This window comes from Eurypyga helias, unplaced genomic scaffold (assembly GCF_000690775.1).
Source record: "Eurypyga helias isolate BGI_N326 unplaced genomic scaffold, ASM69077v1 scaffold18184, whole genome shotgun sequence".
NCBI lineage: Eukaryota > Metazoa > Chordata > Aves > Eurypygiformes > Eurypygidae > Eurypyga > Eurypyga helias.
The window spans coordinates 1-27,064 of record NW_010247088.1 but is presented as its reverse complement, the minus strand read 5'-3'; the positions used below and the strand labels follow the sequence as shown (position 1 = coordinate 27,064).

At 40.4% G+C, this 27,064-nt stretch overlaps 1 protein-coding gene across 2 annotated transcripts in view; it reads right to left on the bottom strand.

Moving 5' to 3' along the window:
* Positions 1-24,434, bottom strand: part of ECHDC1 (enoyl CoA hydratase domain containing 1) — a 32,508-nt gene extending 8,074 nt beyond the window's left edge. Inside the window, exons 1-5 of one of the 2 annotated variants that reach the window (XM_010150631.1) lie at positions 24,425-24,434; positions 19,714-19,935; positions 14,585-14,727; positions 9,853-9,905; positions 7,848-7,928 (exon numbers count right to left, since the gene is read on the bottom strand). In XM_010150631.1, the coding sequence (XP_010148933.1) occupies positions 7,848-7,928; positions 9,853-9,905; positions 14,585-14,727; positions 19,714-19,933 (497 nt within the window). In that variant the 5' untranslated portion in view covers positions 19,934-19,935; positions 24,425-24,434. Of the gene's footprint in view, positions 1-7,847; positions 7,929-9,852; positions 9,906-14,584; positions 14,728-19,713; positions 19,942-24,424 lie in introns of those variants that run through there. The other variant, XM_010150630.1, reaches the window with a different exon arrangement.
* Between the last annotated feature and the right edge of the window lie 2,630 nt (positions 24,435-27,064).

Sequence of the window (27,064 nt, the reverse complement as noted above, 5' to 3'; positions counted from 1 at the left end):
TCCCAAAAGAAATATAAAAGAAATAAACACAAGCTTTTTTTTTTTTTTTTTTTTTTTTTTAATAATTTTTCAATAAACTGACAGGAAAGAAAACCATTTGGCCAAACCACAAAGCCCATTTCCCAGGCTGATAATTCCTGAGGTCCACATGCGATGCTCACAAGGGATGCCCCCCCAAACAGGCTGCGGGTGCTGGGAGGTGGGCAGCGCACGTGGGGAGAGGGCTGGTCAGGGGGCTAACGCAGCCCCCCCACGCCGTACGTGCTGCACGCAGGCATCGTGTGGCCCCGCTGCAAGCTGTGATGCGACAGAAAAGCAGTGTGAGCCGCATACGGTTCCCTTGTCCCCACGCTTGTGCCTGAGCATTCGGGTGAGTTGTGGAGACCCAGAAACAGCAGGAAAAAGGTAAATTAAAAGTCCTTTCCCAAATGGGAGAGACACAGACTTTCAACAATTATGTAGTTAGCAACAAAGCACCCCCAGTGCTGCCTCGCATCTGACAACACTCCCTGTGAAGGGGCAGCATGGCTTTACAGCTTGTGAAGGCACACAAGGCTCATGCCACAGTTTAAGAGCACACAGACCCAAGAGAATAAACCAGTGAGTTTTAATTTCCCCAAAGGGCGCAGTGTAAGCTCTGAAAACGGCGTGAGTCGCCCGAGCCCTAACACGGCACCGAAGCCTCATCATCCAAAACGTAGCGCCTGGGCCTTCCTCTCTCCCTGCCGTTGCATGACCACAACCCACGGGGCACCACTCCATTTCTCACCCCCACTAACAACCGATGCCTTACTAACGCCCTGCTCCTCCTAATTCCCACGTTGTTTCTATTACCCGGGTGTCGATGGGTCCCAGGCACAAGCACGTTGCAACCTCCGTTACCATGCAATTATTTTCAGAGCAGTTTTCGTCTTGACACAGCACTCGGGCCTTACCCACGAAGCAGGTTTTAGCTGTTCTTCACAGGCTGCCAAAGTCTCAGCATGCAAGTGAGTGAACACCAAAATAATGCTCACATAAAAATTACTCATGCTGGAACTCTAAAATGTTACATGAGTCTTCCCTTCCAAAAAAGGAGCTACAGCTATTTGGATTTCATTCAACCAAACATTTTCAACAACAAATATGCCTTTTACGCTACACCAAAAATTTCCATTAGAAAAGATGCAGTGATATTTTACCAGATTCTTCGACGAAAAGAGACCACTTGGAGATAAAGGTGCTTGATAATCAAAAGTTTTAGTTGAATCCAAATGCCATTATTCAACTAGGAAACAAAAGAAGTACACTGGACCTTGTTTTCAAATTGAAAATATTCTATTTTTTTTAAATTATGTGCACGTTAGTGCAGCATACACCTGCATGTTTATAACCTCAGTTTCTCATATCTGCATCATGTATCTTCATCAAGACCAAATAAAACAGAACAAAAGTCTCTTGGATCAAATTCAAGAGTCTTTTTAAAGCAGGAACATTTCAGTCATATTCCTTCTTCATCTCTGCTGCTGATACAGAAAGGGGAGGGGGAGCATCCCAGCACTCTGGGCTCAGATCTTGGCATCTAAAATATCATAAAGGCAGAGGTGACCTCACTCGCCTGAACTCAGCCAACTGGAAAGGAACAGCATTTCTTGACATCAGCCCTAAGAGATGCAAGGTTCAAGTTGCTCTGATACTTTACGATGGGTTTGATGTATCACACCTCTGCGGCCCACAGCGTTAAAGGATTCAAAGTATGCCATAACATCACACTAACAGCCCCTCGCAAGACCTGGGGTAACAAGACATACACAAACTGAGCTGTCTGCACGCCAGGCTACAGAAGCTGCATTTGCACATCCTACACAATTTCTGACTAAAGCAAAGAAAGATCATGCACTTATTTGAAATCACTGGTGATTAAATTATAATGAAATGCTGCCATTTGTCAGGATAGCAGGTTAATAACCTCAAACAAAAAATGCTGAGGTTTTTGGGGTTCAGTTTCCTTTTTTTTTTTTTTTAAGCAACCACCGTGGCTGTGACCTAAGTTTCAAATTTTCCATATATGACTTCAGAGCTTTATTGTTTCCCTCTGTGTGGGGAAGGAACACAATGACCTATCTCAAGAAAGGCATAAATGGGATATGGAACTTAACGTTAGAATTCCACATTAGAACAGTAACTGAGCTTCTTCACCTCTTTACTTTTTAACATAGCACACTAGCTATACCGCTGGGGAACTAAAGCCAGCCTCAGGTCACTAACTGATGGTACGTTCAGTCCAGCTGGACAACAAACAGGCATATTTTTAGCAAACTCTAACAGACAGCCCACAAATATGCCTAAGAGTGTGACCAATTCTCTGATCACCAAAAGTATAATTTTCCCTGGTAGCTTTTTATTTACAATCTTTCTCTCTTTCACACACAGATAAATCCACACTAATTTAAATTATTGATTTGCTTTTTGTTTATGAATATGAATGCATCAGCTCACAAAACAGAAGTGAAGGATAATACCTAGTAACAGACCATGGATATACTAGAAGTTCCTAAACATACAAGAGTTTCAGCACAATAGGCATTTATTTAACGTAAGAGTATTATAATTTGATTTATTCTTACTGTGACTGCTCAGTTACAGCAGCAGCAATTAATTTTTTACTAACTACAGAATCCAGGAAGAAGTAGGAAGCTGAAGCCACCACAGTGTACACAGTCTGCAGCTTTGTTTCACACAATTTTGGATATGTCGTGAAGGAACAGGTACACAGAGGCCCAGCTAGCAGGGCTCCAAATCTTCTCGAGGTTATTGGGTTGCTTTGGATTAGAAGGGGAATAAGAAACAGAAGGTGAAGGGGAAGACAGGAAGTTGCAATTGTCAAGGCAATGTTTACAAAGCAGGCCGAGATCCACACAGCAACACCTGCTTACACTTGCCAAAACCCAGGAAAATTGAGTCATTTGAGGAATATTTGGTCATCTCAATGAACAGTAACTCTGATGTGGATGACTTCCCTTCAGATACCTACAATATTAACTATATTGCTACCTGGAGTGTTAAAGAAAAGAATTCTTCTTTTTCCAGTCCTTCAACAGCACATGACAGAACTGAAAAATCAGAGAAATAACAGAGACTCTGGAACCTGATCCAATGCAGTTAGGCAGTTTAATGCTGCAGCTTCAGGGGAAACTGAGGCTATCTAACAGCTCACTGGAACCAAAAGGAGAAAACCATATTCCTTTTCTCTCCAAGAGGCTGAGTTCCTCCTCTATCTTGGCTCTAACCGTTTCTATATCCTTTTGCAAACCACGAACTCATTTTAAGAACAGGAAATACCTAGACTTCTTGTGGCTTTTTTGCAAGATAATTGACTCATACAGGCACCTTCACTGATGCTTGGGAAACCAGAGGTAAGCAGCAGTCTAAGAATGGGCAGCAGGGACATCCTTCTCTCACATCCATGTGAGCTGTTCAGGCAGTCCTCACGAAATCACAGCTCAACACCATCCCACCTCAGAATCAGAAGACTGCAATAGGTAAGTGCTTCTCAAACTTCATATTAACCAACTTGCAGAGCTATTTGAATATATATTAAAAAAGATGATTATTTTGGCAGTGAAGATCAGCAGTGGAGTGTCAAACGCAAACACCTGCAGGCAGTTTATCTAAATGGGGGATTAGTCCTCTCACAGATGCAAGCATAATGGACAATTTCAGTGCATCTGTACTCTTCTGAAACTAATTCTCCTTGAACCTTGAATACTTCCCTACAAGTGTACTGACAGCCCAGTGTCCCGGCAAGAATCAGCATGGGTCCAGCTCTGCATTCCCCAAAATCTGTCTTAAAGTTTCCCAGTATCTGGGCTATCTCTGTCTGTATTATTACTATGCAGCAGCTGCAGACAGGATTGTTCAACAGAAAGGACATAAGATTGTATGGTAGAAATAGTCTAAAATGTAGACACGTGCTGATAACAAAAATCTCATTCACCCAGGATAAGATGGCTTGGCCTCCCAAAGGGGAAAAAAAATAACTTGGAATGAGGTAAATCCTTACAAAAAGACAACCTCGGAAAGAAAACTTCAACTCAAATTCATGCTTTGTTGCTGTTATTTACATTTTGTGTAAAATCCAACAGTGGTAAATTTGAACTGTAGACTATGTGAAAAATCCTCTGCCTGGATGATTGTAAACACATGAAATTCAAACCCAAACCCAGATGTCAAGTATGTCAGGTCAAAAATAAGAACAGCCTTCTTAAAGGCAGGCAATGTGAAACTTTTAAAACCATAGTCCATTTCTCTGAAAATCAGCCAGAAAATTATACTAACAAACCTCCCAGAGCTCTAAAACTATGAAGTAATGCATGACTGCACTGGAATTGTAAAATTGCCAACTGATTTGAAGGAGGTTTTACACACACACATATATATATATATAAATACACACACACAAATATCTAGGAAAATTTTCTATAGTTAAAAAGATGTGATCTATGGCATATAGGAAGCACCTGAAGCTGTGAGAACCCACTCTCAGATCTAGCTACTGATTCTGCTCCTGATGATGTGGAGCAATGTTACGGAATCACATCTAATGTGAAGTGCTTTGTCAGCACAGACTTTGCACAAACTCAGGAATATGTAAACCCCATCCCATTCATATCATGCTCTGCCCAGTGAAAAGAGCTACTATGTACTGAGGCATCCCTATTTCCAACAGCAGCAGCTTGTGTACCTAAAAGCTCCTCCTGATACAACTAAAACCCAAAATCTTTGCGTACAGTACAATATTTCCAAAGAAGCTAGTGTGCTGTGCTCTGATACTCTGAAACCTGTTCTTGGAAAAGTTTGCTGGAGAACACTAACATCTTTTGCATTGGGGCCTACAAGGAAGCTGGGAGGTGACTTTTTAAAGGGCTGATAGTGACAGGACAAGGGGTAATGGGTTTAAATTAAAAGTGGGGAGGTTTAGATTGGATATCAGGAAGAAGTTCTTCATGGAGAGGGTGGTGAGGCACTGGAACAGGTTGCCCAGAGAAGCTGTGGATGCCCCATCCCTGGAAGTGTTCAAGGCCAGGCTGGATGAGGCTTTGCGCAACCTGGTCTAGTGGAAGGTGTCCCTGCCCATGGCAGGGGGGGTTGGAACTAGATGGGCTTTAAGGTCCCTTCCAACCCAAACCATTCTGTGATTCTATACACTTCAAGCTTCTGCATGCAAGGAACTCAGAACAGATCCTTCATTTCAATTATTTGTAAAACTGCGTCACCAAACCCAACATTACTGTCATTTGTGCACTCATGGAAGTGGCTGCAGCGTCATGCAGAACTGCAGCATACATGGGCATTTGGCGGCAGAACCTACGAGCCATATTCACAGGCTCAGAGAGAACATTCAACTGTGGCCCACCAAAACACGTTCACGGTTCTTGAAATTGTACTAAAAAGATCAGCTGTCCAAACAAATTTTATACCTGCATGAACTCAGTTTTACAGAAATAACTGAGATAAATAATTACAGTGTCAGAAGTCTTATCTTCCCAATTTTCATATCAGAAGAAGTCTGAAAGGATTTTAATTACCTTGTGCTTGGCTGAAGAATGATTTCCTTTCCTTTCCTTCCCCTCTCCCAATCACATGCTTATGATCTTTTTAAGACCAGAGGTGGACTGACCTATGATGCTTTCACTTTTCATCACTGCCCTTATGCAAGCAAGAAGCATGCCATGGTTCATGCAAGCCCTCTCTAATCCAATTTTAAACGGGCTGGCTCAAAACAGAGTAAAGAGACAATTAGCCACAAGAACTGCCACTGGAAGAATACATCAGTAATATCTTAAACTACCTCAGCTATTTTAAAATTGGATTTGTCCACTTCAGTAGAGATGTGCATCATGCTGCCAGAGCACGTTTCAGAGAAGGTACATAAGCCATTTTGGTTCAAGTGAATCACTTCAACTGTATTCATATATTTAATGTAGTACAAACTGGCAGAAGTAAAACTTAGAAGGTATTTCAGGCCTATACCAAGCACTTTGGTAGTTTACATGGTAACTGTGAAACAGAGAAGTAGATTGGAAAATTTAGAGTTAAAAGCAGACACAATTAACTCACTCTGTTCTTAAAAAAAAAAAAAAGTCAAACAGTTTGTTCAAGGATGAATGCAAACATCTCTGATTTCTCTTCTCAAGTTCCTCTTTTGGCATCTAGTGACACAGGACAGAATACCTTTTCCACTAACATCTACTCATAGGCCTCAAAAAACCCCAAGATTTTGTCCCCCCCTCCCCATTAAAATTCTCAAATTCAGGAGCAAATAGCAGCACAGAGTATGTTTCTCTATCTTGTTGATGTTATTAATTGAGTACCATTTGCTGTTCCCCAACTGCAATTATTTAGTTGCACTGGATGGGTGTGTTAGAAAGTAATGGAAGATGAATCAACAGCTGTAGTTATTACGAAAATTATGGCAGCACATCAGAAAAATTGCAGCTGCTCAATTCAAGCAAATAAGAGCTACTTGACAATGACTATAATTACACACTGTGTCAAACAACATTGCTGGAGTAAAAGTAGACACCACGTATTACAGAAAGCCCAAAGATTTCCATTTCATTACGTTCACATTCCCACAACTCCTATTTAGGGATAACAGGATTTACTTTCTGTCAGTGGGCTCCCAGATACAGAAAGGTCTACTAGATCTCCCAGGTGGATTCTCCTGTCAACACTGCAGCTGCCAAACGTGGTACCCCTCTGCACATTTATTAGGCCTTGATAAGACAGCCTGTTCTCAGAGGCCGTAGTCAGAGCTGGGGTTCCAGTTCACCAGGTGCTGTGCAGATGTAAGGAAAGTTCTGGCCACATCTAGTTTAAAAGCAAAGGAAGATTGCTTCTGAGTGGCTCAGACAGTGCAGATACCACCTCCTCTATCCAAAGCCTGTTCCTGATACCGGGAACAGCACTGTAATACTCTAGTTTGTTCAGTACTACTTTTGAATGTGAGTACTTTCAGCTTGCTTTGGACAATACCTTTCCCACTTCTGGTGCTAAGACACCCTTAAAAAAGTACATTTCCTTCTCTTAAATAAAAACTTCACTGAGAGCTCCTCATTTTCAGAGAGACTGCATACAGTGCTTATCCTGTTATATCTGCAGGCTGGTTGCACAGTAGCAACTGTTTAAATAAAATGACATTTTATTATTTTAGTTTCTTCCAGTTCCTATTCTGTACTCAGCCTCTTTAATTAAAGCCCTCATGTTTTTGCTACTTGTTTCATGCTGGCAAATCCATGCACCTGCATGGAAAAAAAACAGGGACAGAACCTCATTTGCTTTCCTCTGCATCTAAAACTCCGGTTTCAAAAACACTACAGCGCAAAGCTGCATTGCAAATAATAAACCCAGAACATGAAATACCAGTCTAACGGAGAGGGTGTGTTTTATTGTTGTTGCGTTTTGGGGGTTTTTTGTGTGTCTTGGCTTAGGGTTTGTTTGTTTGGTTGGTTTTAATGACAGATAAAGAAACATAAAGGGAGATACAATTTTGCAGCCCTCCTACCTCTGAGGGTTGAGAAGTTGGACTCACTTGGTCTATGACACGATTGCTAAAGCTCCTTACTGCTCTTGCTTTACAGAGTGATACAAACTGTATAACCTGACAGTAAATAATCTTTCCTCTGTACTATCATGAAACCCAATTTTTTTCCTGTGAAGTCTGCTGACAAAGCCCAGTTCCAAATGCCCTGTAATTCAGGGGCCTGACTCCTGGTAAAAATGGTACCTCAAGCTTCCCACATCTCATAGGTGCAGTCATTAAATCACTGACCCAACATGATAGTTACTCAAATCTTTGATCATACCTGAAATCACATGCCGTGGTAAGTTCTGCTCCGCCTCCAAGAGCTTTTCCTTGGACTACTGCAACACTGATCAAAGGCAATCTATACAAGAGAGTTTTGTAATCAAAATTCATGCTTTTAGTCCTTTGGAAATGACAAAATTATTCAAGCAAATCCTCTCCAGAGTAAAAGCTCAGAAAAATATACTGATCCAATTCATTCAAATAACTACAACTTTGTGGGTAAGCAGCAACATACCAATTTCACTTACACTAAAATGATTATTCCATAATTATTGTGGAATCTCAAAATGAAACAGCAAGACGGATGTATCAAATGGAATCAAAGTAAAGAAGATCATGCCATATGTTATGAAAAACACAGATTATACCTAAAAAGACTTCTCTGCAAGGAATGACAGGACAGCAACACAAGACACTACACAGCCAGTATACTACAGAAAGCAGTAGAAAGGGACATGAAAAACTGAAGGGCTGTTATCTAAAAATAATGAGATACAGCCTGACAACTTCAGCAGCTTCTTCAGAGTGCTACCCTATCAGTCATCAACAAAACTTTTTTGGTTTTGAGGACAAAACCATCCTTCGGGGATAACAACAACCCGTTACCATTGATGATGATGTATTTAATCATGCTCAAGGTAATTCAAAGGACAGGGGGAAGGAAGGGTATGAAGGGAGAACTTCTTTCTCCACCGCCACTGCAAAAGGAATGCTAATGAACAGTGACTGACGTATGATAAGCCCAGTTCCCTCAGAAATGCAGTTGGTTAGTCCCAGAGTTTACATGCTGATACAGCTGCTTCATCTTTTACTATAAAGAGACATTTAACTCATTGAGCTGTTTTGAAACCGCATTCAGAAGTCAGCTTCCCAATCATGACCACGTATTTAGTTTTACTTCTACTTCAGCAGAAGCACCAACATTTTCTTACTGTCCAAGTTCACTTACCAGCTGCAGCACACATACTGTATGCACTTCATACAATACCTGACACAAGTGAGCCCACTGGAAGAGGGTAACCTCATTATTTCTGTGATTTATGGGGAAACCTGAAGATATGGGCCCAATCCACATTCTCTGATCCATTTGAGGCACCTCCTTCAGGATCAGCCTCAGCTCCCTCTGAGGAAGATGGATCCCTCATTGATCACAGCTCTCCCCAGAGAGCAATTCAGTGCTCCCCCTGAACCACAGATGCAATATACTCTAAGTCAAGAGACCTAAGGTGAGAACTTAATCTTCATACATCTTCCTCCTATATGGAGACCAATCATGTATATGGATTCTAATTCTGATCCTCAGGATCCCTTACAGTACTACTATGAAAAAGTCTCCAATGTGCTGGTCAGTTATACAGAATAATGGTAACTCACAACACTTTCTCATATAGATTATTTAAAAACAAAGAATATTTATCTTTAAAGAGCTCTGAGCAGGGAAGAGACAGACCCTACCACACATGGATTTAATAGAAATGTGATTTCTTAAGTGAAGCTAAATCTAAAGGAAAGGAAAAAAATGTTTTTTTTCAGAAGTACCAGATGGTAGAACAGAATACATTCCTCTTATGAAGTGGGAAAATTAAATAAATATATTAAATAAATGTTACCTGCGTAGGCTGCATAAGATGGCCCTGCCTTTTTTTTTTTTCCTCCTTCCCCAAAACCTACCAATTTCTACTGAATTACAGAAGTCAGCTTCAGAAACTTTGAAGGTTTACATTTCCTTACCTCCAGTTATCTCCTGGCCCTCCATATACAAGCCTATAGGGTTTTTTATCTCTTCCAATCTCTGGAAAGTCTAATACTTGCAAAATGTCAAGGCCTATTTTAAAATCCATAAATACCTACCCGATTAACATGTGAAAATACAAGGTCTGGGATTCAAAATTACATACTTAAAACTATATATTTAACTTTAAACATCTCTTTAAAAGAGTTGGTCAAAACATATTCCAATCCTTATAATTACTTCATAAAGAAAAGTAAATAAAATATATTACCTCATAAGTCTGGTTAAGGTGCTTTGCATAAACATGCACATATTCATCCCATCCTACAAAGAATAGGAAATTAAAAAATGTTAAGTGATCCTAACATGAAGCAATTAAACACACAGAGCAGACCTGAGTATTCATTATATTTACTCTAGCTGGGTTTTTTCCCCTTTGATTAATCTTGCCAAAATTCCAGTCCAACCCCACCAATAGAAAACATAGTATAAATAAGATTAAACACCAAAATCATAATACACTTATATGAATTTCAGTTATAATTAAGCTACTGCTAAAGTAATTGGAATACTGAATTTCTATTATGTTAAATTTTATATCCTTTCCTCTTAATTTCCTCTTCTTGCTCCCAGTTATACACCCATAAAGCTGAGTTTTAAAAGTCTGTATAGAACCACAGAGCGCCGCGTACTTTTTACTGTTCCAAATCCATAAAGTTTTAGACAAGATACAATTTATCAACTGCATTTTTAATTGTTTGGGCCAAAAGCATTTCAGGAAAAACAAAACAACAACAACAAAAAAAACCCAATCCAAGATTCTTATTTCTCACTTCCTTTATGTCCTACATCAACTTGCAAACAATAGTGAATAGGGAGGGTACAATTGTTCCTTTCTCTTCCAGTACAAGAACTAAGGGGCTCCAAATAAAAACATTTGCTGCCAGGACCAGAACAAGTGTTTCTTCCTACAACATGTAGCTAAACTGTGGAACACTTTGCAGCATGGCATTGCAACCTCTAAAAATCTACACGACTAAGAACAACTAGATAAAATCAGGACAGAAAAATCAGCAAAAGTTATTCAATACAAGGTAACACGTCTAGTTCCAGAAGTCTTAGTCACAAACTGCTTAAAACTAAGAAAATACTTTTAAGCAAAATGAATATCTATCTACCTTCCCTGTCCTTAAATTCTTTCCCAGGTATCCAATATTGATCCGGAACATGACACATGACTGGGCTAAAAGATCCAGTGTCACCATATTAATATACATACTGAACTACACACGTGCCATTTAAACCAGACTTAAAAATTAACATATGCACACCACAGAAGCTAAAAAACAGTAGGTAACAATTTCAATTTACCTTTCAAAAAAAAAAAAAAACCCTAAATCATAGGAAATAGAAGAACAAACACCTCGATCGATATTTTCTAATTTCTAAAAAGCAGTTTTACAGGGGTTGGCAAGTTAAAGAATCTGCCATAATTAAAAGCTTCTGACTCACACCTCAGGGAAAGGAAAGGTATGCAGTAAGTTTTCAGCACATCTTGGAATAAGACCTTGAAATAACAGCAGGTTAGGAATAAGACCTTGGAATAAGACCTTGAAATAACTTCAGCCGATTCACTGTCTATTCAGTCACGTGTTCCCAAGACCCACTCTGCCCAGACAGCATTACGGTGTTTGGGAACAGATCTGTGGCAGATATAAGCTGCCACGACAACTGCTACATTGGAACCAGTGAATTCAGTTAAATTACATTAAAAGCCTGCTTGAAAATTTCAGCACATGTTGGTTTAAAGAGTCTTTTATTTATAACTGTAGCCACCTCCTACATCCATGAAGACCAGCAGCAGCATTTCCATTCCAAACTGAAGAACAACCAGATCCTCCATGGTAGTTGTCATAACAGCTAAGTTCACAACATGCCCAAACAAACAAGGTACCAGTGCATGGACTTTCACAACTCCCATACTACAACCATCAGGATGAAGCTGAAAAAAGCTCTTCAGAGAAAGTGGTTTTTCACTTCATCACAGTAGAGTCCCTGCCTTCAAACTGGCCATCTCAATTCATACCAAAATCCAAAATAGTAATTAAAGATTAATGCCAGAATAGACCTGCATGGTAGACAGAGTTATGACTGAGCAGACAAAAAGAAAGGTTTTCATATTCTCAGGTGCTAGAGAAATTACTGTGTATCACATGGAAAAAAGATCTGCCCAGAAAATACTGCACGAGGAAAAAAAATTAATCACAATTACTTGAGTCCTGGCCAACATACCCTTCCAACCTTCCTGATAAGAAAAATAAGGCTACTAGTCAGAGTTTTTTATCTGAATAAGAGAGGTGTTCACTAGAGTCTAGTGGAATAATCACATTTTCAGCTCCAATACTGTGCTCAGGGTAAGAAGAAATCTTGAGCAGAGAGGTGAAACAGGGTATGCACTCCCTGTGGGAGAAAAGGATTAATAGTTTGCAGTGGGGCTAGGGGAGGCAGGGAAGCAAGTCACCTTCATGAAGTATAAAACTGTACCACTGCCTCTTTTTGCTGCAAGAGCTTAGAGTCTCACTTTCACTATACACCGAACAAACCATCTCCAACTGCCCAAAAGTCCTCCCTCCACAGCTTACTGCTCAGGAACCTCTGTCCAAGGGCTTCTAGACAGGGACCAGTTAAATTCTTCTTTGTGCCTCCTTCCTCTCAGCTGTCCTTTCAGCAGCCTCTCCTGCTGCCCAGCTAGCCAGCTTTGCAAGCCTCACTCCTGAATGAGGTTATTGCTCATTTTCTTTCTGTCCTTGTAAGCCTGGTTCAGTTCTTTTTCTTTTTTTTTTAATTGCACTATTAATATGCCTTCTGTGATTTGGTTGTGCAATGCCAAAGAACAAAAGTCAGGGGACCTGGGTTTGTTTCAGGGTTAGGAACATGTGAACATGGCAAAAAGAGGCCGATAGTCCTGCACTGGGTGGGGGGGGGGGGGGGGGGGGGCAAGGCGAGGTGTGGGGCACAGGGCACAAAAATTCTTCATCACTCTTGGCCATTATTCTCCCTTTCCTGCACCACAGGGAAAGGTAACCTGTACCATAGATTATGAAAAACACCATCATCCCTCAAGCAACTGGTTGAATAAGATAGAAGTATCTTCTGTAATTACTAGAAGCTATGGGCTAAAGCAGCCTGGCAAACAAATAAAGGAAAAACATACCAGTTCAGGCACAAAGCTATTCACTTTAGGGTTTTTTTTTGCCTTAGGGATGCCTGTGGACAGAAGACTTAACCTAATACTTTTTTAACCTGAAACCAGAGAAAACTCCCTCATCTGCAGCGAGTTAGAGAGCAGATTTCTGCGAGACTAAAGAACAGTGAATGCTATTCCTTATTCTATTAATTTTTATTTAATAAAGACTATTAAATCCCACCAAACAGATGGTTTAGGAGTTCACTATTATAAAGAAACTCTCAGTTCAGGATAAACACTCTGAACTCTCCCAAGGAAATAGAAAGCAACCATGTTTAACTATCCTTGGAGCATTTCTGGTGACTCTTAGATTTCAGTACTAGCAAGATTCAGATTCTTTGCAGAGAATTTTCAACAAAGTTGTAATAAGTACTGAGGCCTTGCATTCTGCCCAGTGTATTTGTTATGGACCCTAATCCTTACAAGAGCCCTCTCTGCTACTGCAGTGGCTCCAAGTAATTTGTATAAACATATAGAGAGAATACTAAATGTCAAGGAGTATGGAAGCAAAATCACTGAGAATTACTGAATGAAAACAACTGCAGGTAGGAAAATAATTGACCCATGCTTGGTTTCAGCTCCTTTTCTGTTGCTATAATGTTAAAATAAGCTGAAAATTTTGGATTAAAAGAAAACCCACATAAATAAAACCCACCAAAAAAATCACAAATACATGTATAATTTTAAAACGACCAGTGCTTATAAAGCAGCCAAATGAAAACTCCCTAAATCACATTTATATCTATAAAGTGTGGTGTCGCTATATTGGAAAAGCATACCTCTTGTGGTGTCCCACAAAGGAAACAAAGCCTCCTGTACATTTTGAAAACCGGACAGTCCTATTTATTTTATCAGGCCAGAAATATTTAAGACATCATGGGGTTTTTTAATGATATTTAGTTTCATCAGCAGAAACAAATCATGACTAAAGACAAATACAGATTAATCAGTTTCTGAGTTGATGTTTTTACTGGAATGGTCTATTAAATGTTTGTGTGGTTAAATCCTGAAATTCAAAGTGGCCACAAAAAGGCACCAGGATGCCAGTTACCACAACTGCAAACCAGGAGGTAAGAGCAGCTCAGGAAGGTCCCTTTCCTTCCCCTGTAACTTACAAAGTCCTATTTCACACACTGCCAGGAACCAGGTATTGGCCCATAAAAAGAACTGTAGCACATGCAAAAGTTGTCAAGACAGGGTGCCATGAGTGTAAAACTGCCAAACTCTGACCTCCTCAACCCCCTAGTTATGGCCCACCGGACTGGAATGTAAGTCCATGCCAAAGTTCTACAGCACAAGAATCGCATCTGTTCTTCCATTTTATGCAGGTCCAAGCACAGTTTTGACAAAATTGAAACCTTTCTGTAATAGCAGCCATGCTGCTTAAATTTGCTTTTGACTTTATATGAGAAATGATTATTTGTATCTGCTTTTAAAGGTCAAACCACTGAAGCACAGTTTATTTGATGTATAAATTCACCATATACTGCTCTGAGAAACTGAAATGACATTTTTAAAAGAGAAGGCTAAAAAGAGTATGTAATGTAGGAATTCAGAGTTATGAATCAATTACAAAAACACTTAAGCCATAGCTTAAAGAGCCTGCCAGCATTTTTTTAAACCATTAAAAGCTCTATTCTGTGACTTACATGTGAAATAGGAGCAAAGACGTAGTGGAACATCTCTGTCTGAAAGGGATCTCAGAATATCAGAAGGCTGATTTTTTCTTCAAAGCTTAATTTGTATCACTACTTGCCTGGGAGTTGGATATTGCTTTGACAGCATTCAGGTCAGATCCCGAGCAAAAGGTGTTTCCTGCACCACAGATAATAAGGCCTTTGCCATCCTTCCAGTTTTCCAGTTCAGTTACCCTCTCCTGGAGTTCTAGCATCATTGTGCCTGTCACCAGAGAACAGAAGCAAAATTTTTAACAGGAATTTATTATCACCAATATGTTTTACATTACATTTTTCACCACCAAAACCAAGCTATCATTAACAAGTGATGGGCTTAAAACCACAATGGAAAGCACCTCCTTAAATCCCACACACAAGTACTGATGTTTTTTCCTCAAAGATGTACTTCCTGAAATTCTGAAGGATATTCTGCAAGTTGTGTTAAACTCTCTCTCAAAAAAAACCAAAACAGGCAAGAAGGCAAGCATAAATTCTACCTGATTTATTCTTGTTTGCCTACATTCAGGACACATGAACTTACACGTATCTATCCAGATCTGTCCACCTAGTCGTTCTGATGTTACTGTCACTTCACCCTGCCTGAAGAGCTGGCAGAGAACAGAACAGAATCATGTGCAAGCTGGGGCTGGGTTCAAGGTATGACCAGTCAATGTTAATAAAGATTAAAAAGAGAAAAAAAAAAAGGCTGAAGAGCAAACTATGTGGAAGGCCAAAGACATTGAGAAGTCATCATCTTTGATTCACTCACTCCCTGGTATTTTTCCAGAAAGGTTCTCTTTACAAAGCATATCCTAGGCTCCAAACACATGGACTGTGCAGTAGTAGCTTTCTACTTATAGCTTAAACATAGTATTCTCTTAGGTTCACATAATTTCTCTTCCTGATGTGGAACTCTACAAACTCTTGTTTCCAGAACTCACCCTAGCCTGCATCATCTTCCACACCAACTGAGCTTACCCAGCACTGACTTTTAGCTCTTCCTCTCTGAATGCTTATGACTCTTGTTCAGTGACAATCTTAAGAGAAAACATCTACAGAAACTGATTTCAGAAAGCAGCCTTCATACAGGCTGATGATACTCTCAGCTTTATCCTCCTTTGAGAAGAATTTAGACTGACAGGCCTACCTTCTTCAGATAGAAATGTGCTTTAGAGTAATATCCTCAAGGATTCTTTCCTTTTCTGACCAGAGTGTTGGTTTCTTTGACCCTATGTCTGCATACACACAACTCATCCTGTTCTGAAACTGCCAGTCAGCAGCCATCCTCATGCGGGAGGGTTTTTTTTTTTTCCCCCCTTCCCGCTTGCTCTCCTTGCAGTTCCTTACAAAGTACACTCCCTAGCACCATGTCGAGTGAACTCTCAGTCAAGCACTTCCTTGGTCTCAGCCACTGAAATAGCGTATTTTCACAATGTTCCTGAGGAAGGCAATAATTAAGCTGGCATATTATATACCAGAATGACATTGGGTTGTTGCCTTTTTTTTTTTTTTAATTCCCACTTTGAGGTCCAGACTTCGATCCTCTAACAAATCCTAGCACTTTTACCAGTTCCTTTCCCTTCTGTATTTATACATTTGGTCATGCATTCTGTGTACTGCACATTACATTTGCTTTAGCTGAATTTCACCTTGTTGATCTTGAGCTCTCTGTAGCAGTTAATTAAGATCACTTTGAAATCCACTCCTCTGTTCCAAATAATCACCTTCTTTTAAGCTCTTCCAATGTGTGGCCATCTGACAATTTCAGCAGTTCACCTTCTATTCTCTCATCCCAGCCATGAATGGAAACACTGAGCCAAACTAGACCTAAACGAGATTTTTGTGGGTCTTTACCTGAAATTCTTTCCCAGCCTGGAAACCCAACAAAACTCAATGTACATTCAATGACAACTTTTCTGCAAATGCTGCTGTTTAAACAGGTGTGCATTAACCTTGCGGATTTCACTTTTCGCACATTTGTCAAGTTTTCTTAGAAGAAAGCTATTTAGGCTGGCATACAAGCTTTGCCAGAGTCAAGACACAGCCCAACCTCTGTTTGTGGTGCTTTTAACAGTCAAAGCAGCGAGAAACTGAAGAGTCCTTCCACAGAGTATTGTGAGACAAAAATCTAGTTAACTGAAAAATGAAGTTTGCAAAAAGGAACTGTATAAGCCAGTCACAGGCAACAGCAGGGGATAAGAGACACTGGACAGAGCCCACCCTGTCCTCCGGGGAGAGGATCCCTTCCATTACTGACAACACTGAACTATAATTTTACCAACAGATACAGACCATGATGTGTGATATAAAGATGAGGACACAATACTAAAGCAAATCCTCATTCTGCCAGTCTTGGTCCTTCAGTATTTGATACCAGTAAATCTGTACTCCTCATAGAATTAAATCTACTGGGAATAATAATTTGTTTGCATCTTCATTATAATCTAAGAATAAATGCTTGAAAGACAATTCTAGAAAATAAAATTATCACCATTATTATCTAATTCCTGCAGGCTGGCTTCCTTCTCTTTTTAATTAAGTTCAAATTTAGTTCAGCAAGAGGTTGGGCTGCTGAAATTGGTTCCACCAGGCTTACAGACATTATTAGCACTTGTTTCCAAAGAGACCATTTCAAGCAGGTGGCTATCAGATTCCAATTAAGAAGAGAAAAAAGGCATAACAACCTCCACATCGCCCATTAGCAATTTGCCAACAATTTTGTTCTGCTTTTGGTTCCATGAGTTGCTCAAGCTTAGAATAAACATAATTCCTTTGAGATAAAAAGCTGCTATGTAAAGTAAATGCCTGGCAAATAGGATTTCTCTCAACGGTTTAACGATGTTTTGCAGTTTTCTAAAGGAAGTGTACATGTATATATAAATTTACATCTGCCACTATCCAGAAGCTACGAGACACAGAATCAACAGAATTTATTTGAAGGGGGGGACACACTATCTACAGGCTCTGGCTGATGAAATCAACCAGGTCCTGCTGGGAAAATTTAGGGGTTGTGCACTTCATCCCTTTTCATATTTCTCCTGAAGGGTTTTACTTGATATATAACAAAAGGAAAAGAATCAAGTGCTTGCTAGTCCCTCAGTAATTACATTTTACAGACAGTAATGTTAAAATAAGATGAAGAGCAGTACAAATTAATATGCTATACCGTCCACCACAGTGACCAAGGGGCCAGCATGATTTTGCTTCTACTCTCCCTCCTGTAACGACAGAAGTCTGTGGCATGCCTACACAGTAGGAGGAAGCAGTATTGTCTTGAACTGCCATAGTAAGATTTTCCAGAGCAAATTTTTGTGCCTATTACCTATCAAAACTCTACAGGGCTCTACACACTACCATAAAACAGAACTGCCTGATCCCACAGCTCATTTGCTATACACTAATCAGAATCTGCAGCGAAGACAGAACTATTAATTTCCTCACGGGTTTTTGTAGCTCCACTTTGCTAACAGAACATCTAATTCACATATGCTAGTAATTTATTTTCACAGCAGTCCTGTAAGGAGAGAAGAGATTATTTTACAGACCACTAACTAAGCCAGAGAGAAAATATCTGCTAATTCTGGGTGCTCAACTTGAGATGTGTGATATGATTTCAGTACATTGGCATACAGCAATTTGTATAGTGAAAGCACAGCTACCAGTGGCCTAAATAGCAGCTGCAACTGCTCAGCACTTCAACATATCACTTCTGACCCCCTTCTGCCAAGCACCTAGGAAACAGAGAATACAGTTGTATATAGAAGTTTAATTTAAGCAATTTGACTCGTGTTACATCTGATCTCCATAGCAGACTGGGCTGTATGTGTCCTTTCTCCTTTTGCTACTACATCTCATTTCTCATGCCCCTTTCAACTTCTGCAACAAATAAGCTAAGAGCACACAGTCTGCAAAGTTGTACCTCGCACAGCTCTATTTTGAGTCGAAAATAAAAAAAAACAGTCTGTAGAAAAAGAGGAAACAACAATGTAATTACGACTGTATAAAAACATGTATGCTGGCAGGGAGGCATTCTGGAGGACAATCACCATGCTAACATCCTTTATCTGCAACTTCTCCAGTTAGGTAATGATTTTATACATGAGCTTTTAAAGAGAAACTGCAGACATCCAGGTGCATTACCACCAATTCTGTTATTCTGCTAGGTTCTCCTTTCAGCTAACAATCCTAGTGGAAGGAGTAGATTGACATTCTCCATATAAACAGCTCTATGCTTTGCTAGTGGGTTGCAAACGTATTTGTTGACAGCAAAGGAAGAGTGAGAACTGGGCAGGAAAATAGAACAGCAAAAAAGAAATTAACAAGATGACACAAATGTGTCAATTTCAAAATATTAAGCGATAAAGGCATTCTCACACTAAAGGCTTATGCACAGCTCTAGCTCAGGCAGATGCAGACCCTGAACCTCGGCCACTTACATCTGAAGAGAACAGCATAAATTGGCATATGCTAGACCGTAAATATACCTATCTTGAACAACAAAAGCCTCTCATAAGACAGGATTAATCAAACAGGACACCCGGTTTTGACAGGTACGTATTGTCCAGTGTAAAAGCATATTAAGAAGATTCCTAATCTGCAACAGCTGAGAATACGCAGCTCGGTTGACTTTTCATTAACCAGTCACTGGTATTTAAGCTGTAAGTCAAATGAAGAAGAAATGGAAGCCAATTTGGGTGACTAAAACACCAAATTATAGAATCTTAAGTTATGGAGCTTTAGGCAAAGAAGGAAGAAATAAATTCACCCCTTCTACACCACCTACAAAACAAAGATGACATCTTCCCACCCTCATACAAATACCCTATACATTTGCAAAGCAGTAGAGATGAAATAAAAGGAGATACAAGACAGAGCACAGTGGGAGGATTGGGCTGACTGAAAGGAAAACAAAAAAAGGGGGGGGGGGGGAGGGGACAGGGATAGGCATGTCCTGCCAGACAGCCTCTGTGACGCTGAGAATTTCTTACATTCTCTCATGGCATTTATGGCAAAGCCACTATGCAGAGCAGTGGGCATTTGATGCACATCTAAGCAAAATGAACATTCTTCTTTTAACTAAGGAGTGGTAAGGCACAGGTTTTGTTTTCCTTTTTAGAGAAAATACTAAAAGGAGTGCGTGAAGGAGGGGAAAAAAAAACCAACAAACAACCCACTCAAAACACCAGCAACCCCATCAACAAATTAATACCCGTAAAGGCATTCATTAGCTTCGGGTTGTTCAAAGTAAGTATTGCAATGCCATTGTCTTCTCTGGAGAGGTTGATGGATCCACCAGCAAACTGCTGAAGTTTCTTCTTTATTAATTCTTCGTCATAACCATGGGCACCAATATACAGTGATGACCTTCTCTGTTGTAGTATCTTTTCCTTTGTAGTCTGAAGTAAGCTCTTCCACAGAGAAGCTGCCATTTCTGGAAAGAAACAGGGCGAGGGGGAGAGGTAGTAAGTTTCCCTTAAGATCCACCTCAGTCCTCTGACACAGGGAAGTAGGAGAGCAGAAACTAGTAAAAGGTGATGCAATCACACAAGTCTACAGAAATCACTGCAGGCAGTATCTGCAAAATTCTTTGTTTCAAACTACTCCCACAAAGTTAATAGAAGAATTTTTATGATGTGATGTTAGTAGTTAAGCCAGAAATTAGCATCTTTTAAAATTTTTTCTTCTGAAAATTATCCAAAAGTATTTGGGTGTAGAATATCAAAGAGGTTCAAGAACTGTAGTAAGATGCTTACATATTCCATTAGACCAACTTACACTCTACTAGTCTTCTAAACCCTTCACAAAAGAAAAGAAAAAAAAAAGCCACCCCTGAAAAAGCCTACATCTTGTTGGATGAGAAATCCTATCAAAACCCCTACGCTTGAGGAACTGGATGTTTTTAGAATCTCCTCTTTGTCTGTAAACAACTATTACACCGCAGGACCTTTCTGAGAGAAACACTTGAGGAACACAAAAATTAAGAACTGAAGACCGCTCCTATATTGCGGTGCATTCCCTGTCACCTAATCCATTAACGCATGTATCACACTCCAACTTAATGTTAGTTAGGCTTTCTAGATTCTGGGGGCTAGATGCTTTTCCCAGTCATTCCAGTAGCTCTTTTTCCGCTTTGAATTGATCACGCTTGGACACAGAGCACCAGAACCTGTGTAGTACCCCAACGAAAGTGTACCACAGTATTTATACACACAGCATCACACTTGCCTCTTATACAGCTGCCTAATCCTGTTAGTCTATTTCTATGTCCCAGTACACCCATGCCTCTACTATCCTCCACACTGTGGGCCTATAGTATACCTACTACCCCTCCACTATCTCCACTCTGCAATGTATGCATGTATACCAGGAAATACAAAGGAAATCATTATCAAATATTATTCTTGAGCTGCAGCTCTACTTTATTTTATTTACGTTGGAAAAGGGTCTACTTGAGAAAGTGGCTGACAAGTGATTTGAAAGAAATATGGTAAAGCCTGAACTGGAAACTGCTGATTTGAAAAAGAAGTCATCTTAGAAGCCACCTGGAACGGGAAGTAAAAGAACCGCCATAGGATGCAGAAAAAAGGTTTGCTGTATTAAAATCTTACAGTTTGCTAGACTAGTCCCAGCTTTGCCCCAAGCACCTTTTTAATGCATGCAGCTGCTCAGAAGACACGGCAGATGCTCATTTTTTGGAGAACTGGGAGATCATCATTGTTTCTGAAATATATCTGGCAGAAACAACATTCTTCCAGAGCTGACAAGAAACTCCTGGAAAGGTGAACCCAGAACACAGACATATTCACTGAGACAGAATTTGGTGACAGCTAAATTTAATGCTGTGTTCAGGCATCTTACAGTTTAAAACACTTATTACCTGCACATGAACAAGCAAACATGCATGAAAAAACCACACACAATTAGTTTAGAATGAACGAAGCGAACAACGCTGTCAGGTGTGCACTTATCTTGTCTCTAGCTGCACCATCCCACACTACAGTGGGAAACACTTCTGTTGGTGCAGGTATTAATTCCCACCGAAACAGTGGAGGAGTTTGCACAGCAACCACATTACAGGAATCGGAGGTGTAGGTATCGTACCGATTTCGAAGACAGCCACCTATGCCAGCAGATTCATACCTGTCCTACCACACCACATCCACCAACACAGCGCTGTCTCACAAGTTCAACACAAAGAAACTAGTGAGGCCTGTACAGACATATGCATTATGAAGTCACATACACCAGAGTATGTAAAGGGATAATTTTTTAACATCTGGTGAGATGTTCGGAAGTGTTTTCTGAGTTTCTTACTAAATTAAAGGTTTTAATCTGTCATGATCAACTTCTCCATATGCATGTAAACTAATAAAGCTAATTAAAATTTAATCAAGTTAAAAATCTGATGGAACGCCAGATTCATTATTTCATAAATAATATCACCCAACAGCTGCTGCACCCCAACCACTCTTCACCTACACTCATTCTATTATTATCTGCAACTTTTCAGCCATCACCTTTCAGATCTTAAAAATGGTTTCTCTTGGTAAAATTTTAAGAGTGAAAACAGGTTTCCAAAGCTCATTTCTCAGCTAAGTGATTTTTATATTCAAGACACCCGGAAAAGAAACAGCCTTCCATTTTAACTGAAACTTCAGCAGTCATTCCCCAGCATACATTCACACAACAAAACTTCCCACCCAGCTACCAGACTTTGCTCAGAAGAGAACGAACATTATGAACACAGACAGTGCAGGCTCTCGTTGCAGAGTTTAACTTGAACTATTAGCTCGCAATTTTTAATGCATACAAAGCCTCCCCAGTCCTTGTAAGAAGACAGACTAGATTTAATTCTCTAGGAAACCATGATGATTGGCTTGAAAGCAAAGGGGAAAAAAAAAAAAGTCTGTTCTGTTAACCTAACTCCCTGCGAAATTATACTTGTTTGATCACTTTTAAAACTACCTAGATTTCGCATGTAAAAAAAATGTACAGAGCAGAAGAGACTTAAGATATGGAAATTTTATTCCACAAAAAAAAAAAAAGTCTGTAATTTTCAACTGCGTGGTAATATGCATTAACAGCTCTTTAATATTATCACTATGGTAATAAGGAGCATCAGCAAGTGCAGGATTAGAAAACAAATTGGACATCACTGCCTGCTGATCATGACTCATGATCATGACTCATGCAAGGTATTATCATCGAATTATTTTCCTTAAAACCATCTCTTACAGTACCGGCCAGTACCCTGTACTTTTTTAATAGAAACAAGATTATTTTAACAGCTCAGCCTGAGAAATCTAACCACTCAGGCAAAGTGTGATATTTAAGCTATAGTGCTCTCAGACTAAAAGGATTTCTGCTGATCTCTGACTAACAGCATGCAAAACTTCAATCAGCATGGAGCACTCCCAATCCACAGCATGACTGAGATTGATTTTCTGTACTGTAAGTGAAAGCAGTGCAAGACATAGATGTCGCAATAACCCGCACAGTCTTGTTGCTATACCCGTTAACATCTGTAGCAGACAGAGTTTTTGCACAGTTTCTGTAATGAAAAAAAAAAAAGAAAAAATCTGACAGTACAAGAATAACGAACACTGTGGATGATTAGCATCTTTCAAATGTTTTGAAGAAATACTACAGCTTTACGTGACAACCAAAAGATAAGCCAATAGTACTGGTATAGTAGTTGTTCATTCCACAGTTATTGTACCTCTTACATAAACCAACAGTCTAAATCCCATCTGGTGTTCAAGTGATTTTATAACACCCTTGCCTGTGGGTTAGCAGACCATGGGTTAATGTGAACACGTGTGGAGTATCAGCTCTTCAATACCAAAGGAATGATACACATTACACAGGAGCAGTTTCTGTATCTACATGGAGACACTCACACACAATGTCTGTATTATTTTATATGGATATGCATCAGACGTCTTCTGAAAGCCTCTGATAACTGCCTGGTTAAAATTCAGCTCTCGCAATATTAATAATAATCAAAAAATAATGCTAGGGATAACACCAGCAGCAATACTCCCTAACTGAGCAGATTCTTTGGGAAACTAATAAAACCGCAACTCTTGAGCAAGCACGTTTGCCCTTGCCATTCGCTGCATGGCGACTCCAGTTTCTCTCTTAAAACATGCTGTATCAAACAGCAACCTCCAGCAACGTTGCCAGTTGCAGTTGCCAGTGAGTGTAAAGACAGCCAGCCAGAGCACCAGGTAAGGGATGTAGGTAGCAACATCCTGGGTGGGTAGAAGAACCAAATAAAACCAGAGAAGTGGACATTGAGAGCCCAAATGAGCATTTGAACCGTGTGAACAAACACGAAACGCTGCGCTACAGAGCGGCTTACACAGAAACAATTAGCAATTTAAAATGCATGAGCAGGGAAAATCCCAACTCAAAGAGAGTGCCTGAACTACTGACAGAAGTCGGAGAAAAAGAAGGTGGGGAGAAAGGATGCAGGGATGTGTTTTCAGTGTATCAGAGAAATAAGCGTGCCCATTCATTGGGGCAGGAAGGGACAGTTGTGAAGATATAGACTTGTGAGTCACCTGCAAAAAAAAAAAAGCAGCCAAAGTTCTAAGTTTGGATTAAGGTATCCTGAGATAAAGGGATCCAACATACAAAATCCACAAAAGACATCTCAGTGAGAAGAAAAATATTCAAATGACCTAACAAAACAAAAAAACAAAATTAGAAAGAAACTTCTTGTGAGACTGCCAAAGGCATCAAAGGCGACTGACAGGTGAAGACGCACAGGAGAACTGGAGCTGATGAGACCTTCCGCAGCTGCAGTTCCAGTGACAAGCACAGAAGTGCTAATACAGGGCATGGAAGGGATAGACGAGGTGAACTGCAGATGACTACGAGATGATTCACAGTTCAATTCTGTCCATGCATCTTACCAGTCACTGTAGAAGGCGTTCACCTGTACTAAACCGCAGTGTGAGTGACTGCCAGTTGCTTCACCAGGTTCCTGCAGTGACTAACTAATGAATGGAAAGCACATGGTCACCCAATGCTGAGGACTGGCACAACTGACCCTATGAGGTGAAAGCAGATGAAAGCACAGAGAGTAGAAGAGAAATATAACCAAAGCATGAAAGTAGTGTACGTGTAAAAAAAAAAAAAAAAAAAAAGTAGGTTGAAAATGAATGAAATCATTAACACCAACTGACAGGGTGTGATTGAGATGGGAGGTAAGGAAAGAAATTCCAGTGTTGGACAGAGAAGGAATTCAGAAACTGCAGGATCAAAGGGGGCCAGCCTGGATGCAAATCAAGATAAGAGTATGGGTCTCAGTGAAGAGTCGTCACTGGACCCTGCCTTCAGACACCAGAAAGGTGTAGGAGGGAGGTCCCACCCGCAGGATTCCTCCCCAGCACTGGCTCCACAGGCTACTGTTGCCCGCTGCTTGTCACCACTCCTCACCCGAAGGTTACAGAGCCCTCCATCTACCTCCTCCACTTTTACATCTCTCTTCTTTCCTCCAGTGATGCGTGGGTCAGGTGAACTTAAAACACCTTACCTGACACATTCCTCCTACTCTAATAATTATTCACTGAGGCAAGCTGAGGGCAGTCACCTCTCCAGCTGGAAGAAAGCAGGGAGTGGACCTTAAGCATGCTAAGGGATCAGCAACATAAAATCTACTGACAAACCATAAATTACAAATACAGAAACTAAACAAGGGAAATTCTGTCTCCCCAAGAAGGAAAATGCACCTCCTCTATGGCGTCTCTGCAGAAGCAGGAAATCTTGCTAAGGTCAACACAAGCTGCCTAAGGTCATGCCTTTCTCAAGACACCATGACTCTCAAAGTTGCTGAACCCTGTTAAAATTTTTAGTACACTCTCTGGTACCCACGCTGTAGACAAATTCGTGGGAACAACAGTCCCTCCAGTTCAGTGTGACCATACTCAGAGAGCTCTGTGACTCCTCTAAAAAGAGGCGTTAGAAGTAGCTGGTATTATACAGGACAGTTTTTTTTAACCTCTATATTACTGTTGAGAGAGAACGTAAGTTTGGGCCTCCTAGTTTATGGATGTCAGCATTAGAAACAACGTTTATCTGTTCTGAAGCTGAGAGAACAGTAAGTGTGAAGATGTCCAACTAACCACTTGAAATGGCTTCAAAATTAATATCTAAATATTGCGTTAAAAAAACAAACAAACAAACCCCACCTTTTAACATTCTAAGTAAAACCCCTTGTCTGTGGTTTCAGTTTTAAGCTGGCTTACCTTTTAGACCTCTTTTCTGCTTCTCTTTTTTTTTTTCTTTTGTTTTTTTCATCGTTTCTGAGCAGCTCAGTTTTGGGGATTGCAAGCTATGTGTTCTCCAAATTGTTTGTTCTTTGTGTAGTTTTGAATTTTTTAATGGTCCCTGCAGGCTAGGTTTTACTCATGAATTGTCGCTCTGTTCTTAAGCAATTATATTCTCTTTTAATCACATTTTAATTATTTTGAAGACCTAGTTAACAAATCACACTGAAACATACCAAAGCCCAGTGAAAAATAATGGCATCCAAGGATGCAAAACAGCTAACAAAAGAAGTCTTTCCATAAATACACATGACACTACCCACAAGCATTAGGTTTTGGTCACATGGTGAGTACAAGATCTTGAATTTCACAGCAGAGGGTGAGAGCAAGAATCAGCTATCTTCTCCAAAAAAGCACACAAGCCCTTTATTTTTTAATGCTTTGATCTGAAGACGTTCTCGTTGCCTCTGTCAGCAAAGGACCCTCTGTAACAGTGACAAAAACCACGTCTAAGTTCACACAAAGCTCACTGCCTGTTAGGTATATTTTGAACACCTGGAAAACGAGCAGATGTGTTACTTCACAGGAACTGAAACGACCACAACCAACTTCACCGTTCGCTTTTTAGTCACCACATCATAAACCATAAAAATCCAAAGGATTAATTCACTCTAGCTGCAACGGCAAATACCGGTGTTTTCCCAAAGATTTATTTGCCTTGAAAACAGCTAAAAGTTCTGTAGTCGAGCAGTGCTCTCGCTCCCACTTAGTACGCCCTTCTTTGCTACTGCTCTCCTGAGCACCGCTAGTTTCCGACATCAGCACGGCCAGAACGGGCCACACAGCCCAACTCCCAGAGGCCTCTCTCCTGCTCCCTTGTAACAGCACTGGGAACTAGCAGAAGCACACCAGGAGAGGCTGCTCCTTGGCCCTACACACTGAATTTCGGGACGCAAAGGCATCCCGCACGGTATCATCCTGGTAAGAAAGCGAAGACTCGAGGGGGAAGAGAGGGGAAGCTCCTTCCCCAGCAGGTGTATCTTGCTGCTGACCTTGTTCAATGCTAAAATCCCAACAAGTGCACTGCATCACTTGGTCTGAGCTAGGTAAGCATTCCTGGCACGGGACATTTTTTACTGATTTACGTATTTTACATCAGCAGCCGAGGGAGGGCTCCGTGCTGAGCGGGGCCGAAGGGGGCAGGAACTGCTGTTGCCAAAATAAGACTCCAGGTCTCTGGACTGACGCCGAGCAAGAGCATATTGCTTTCCGGCAGAACCACCA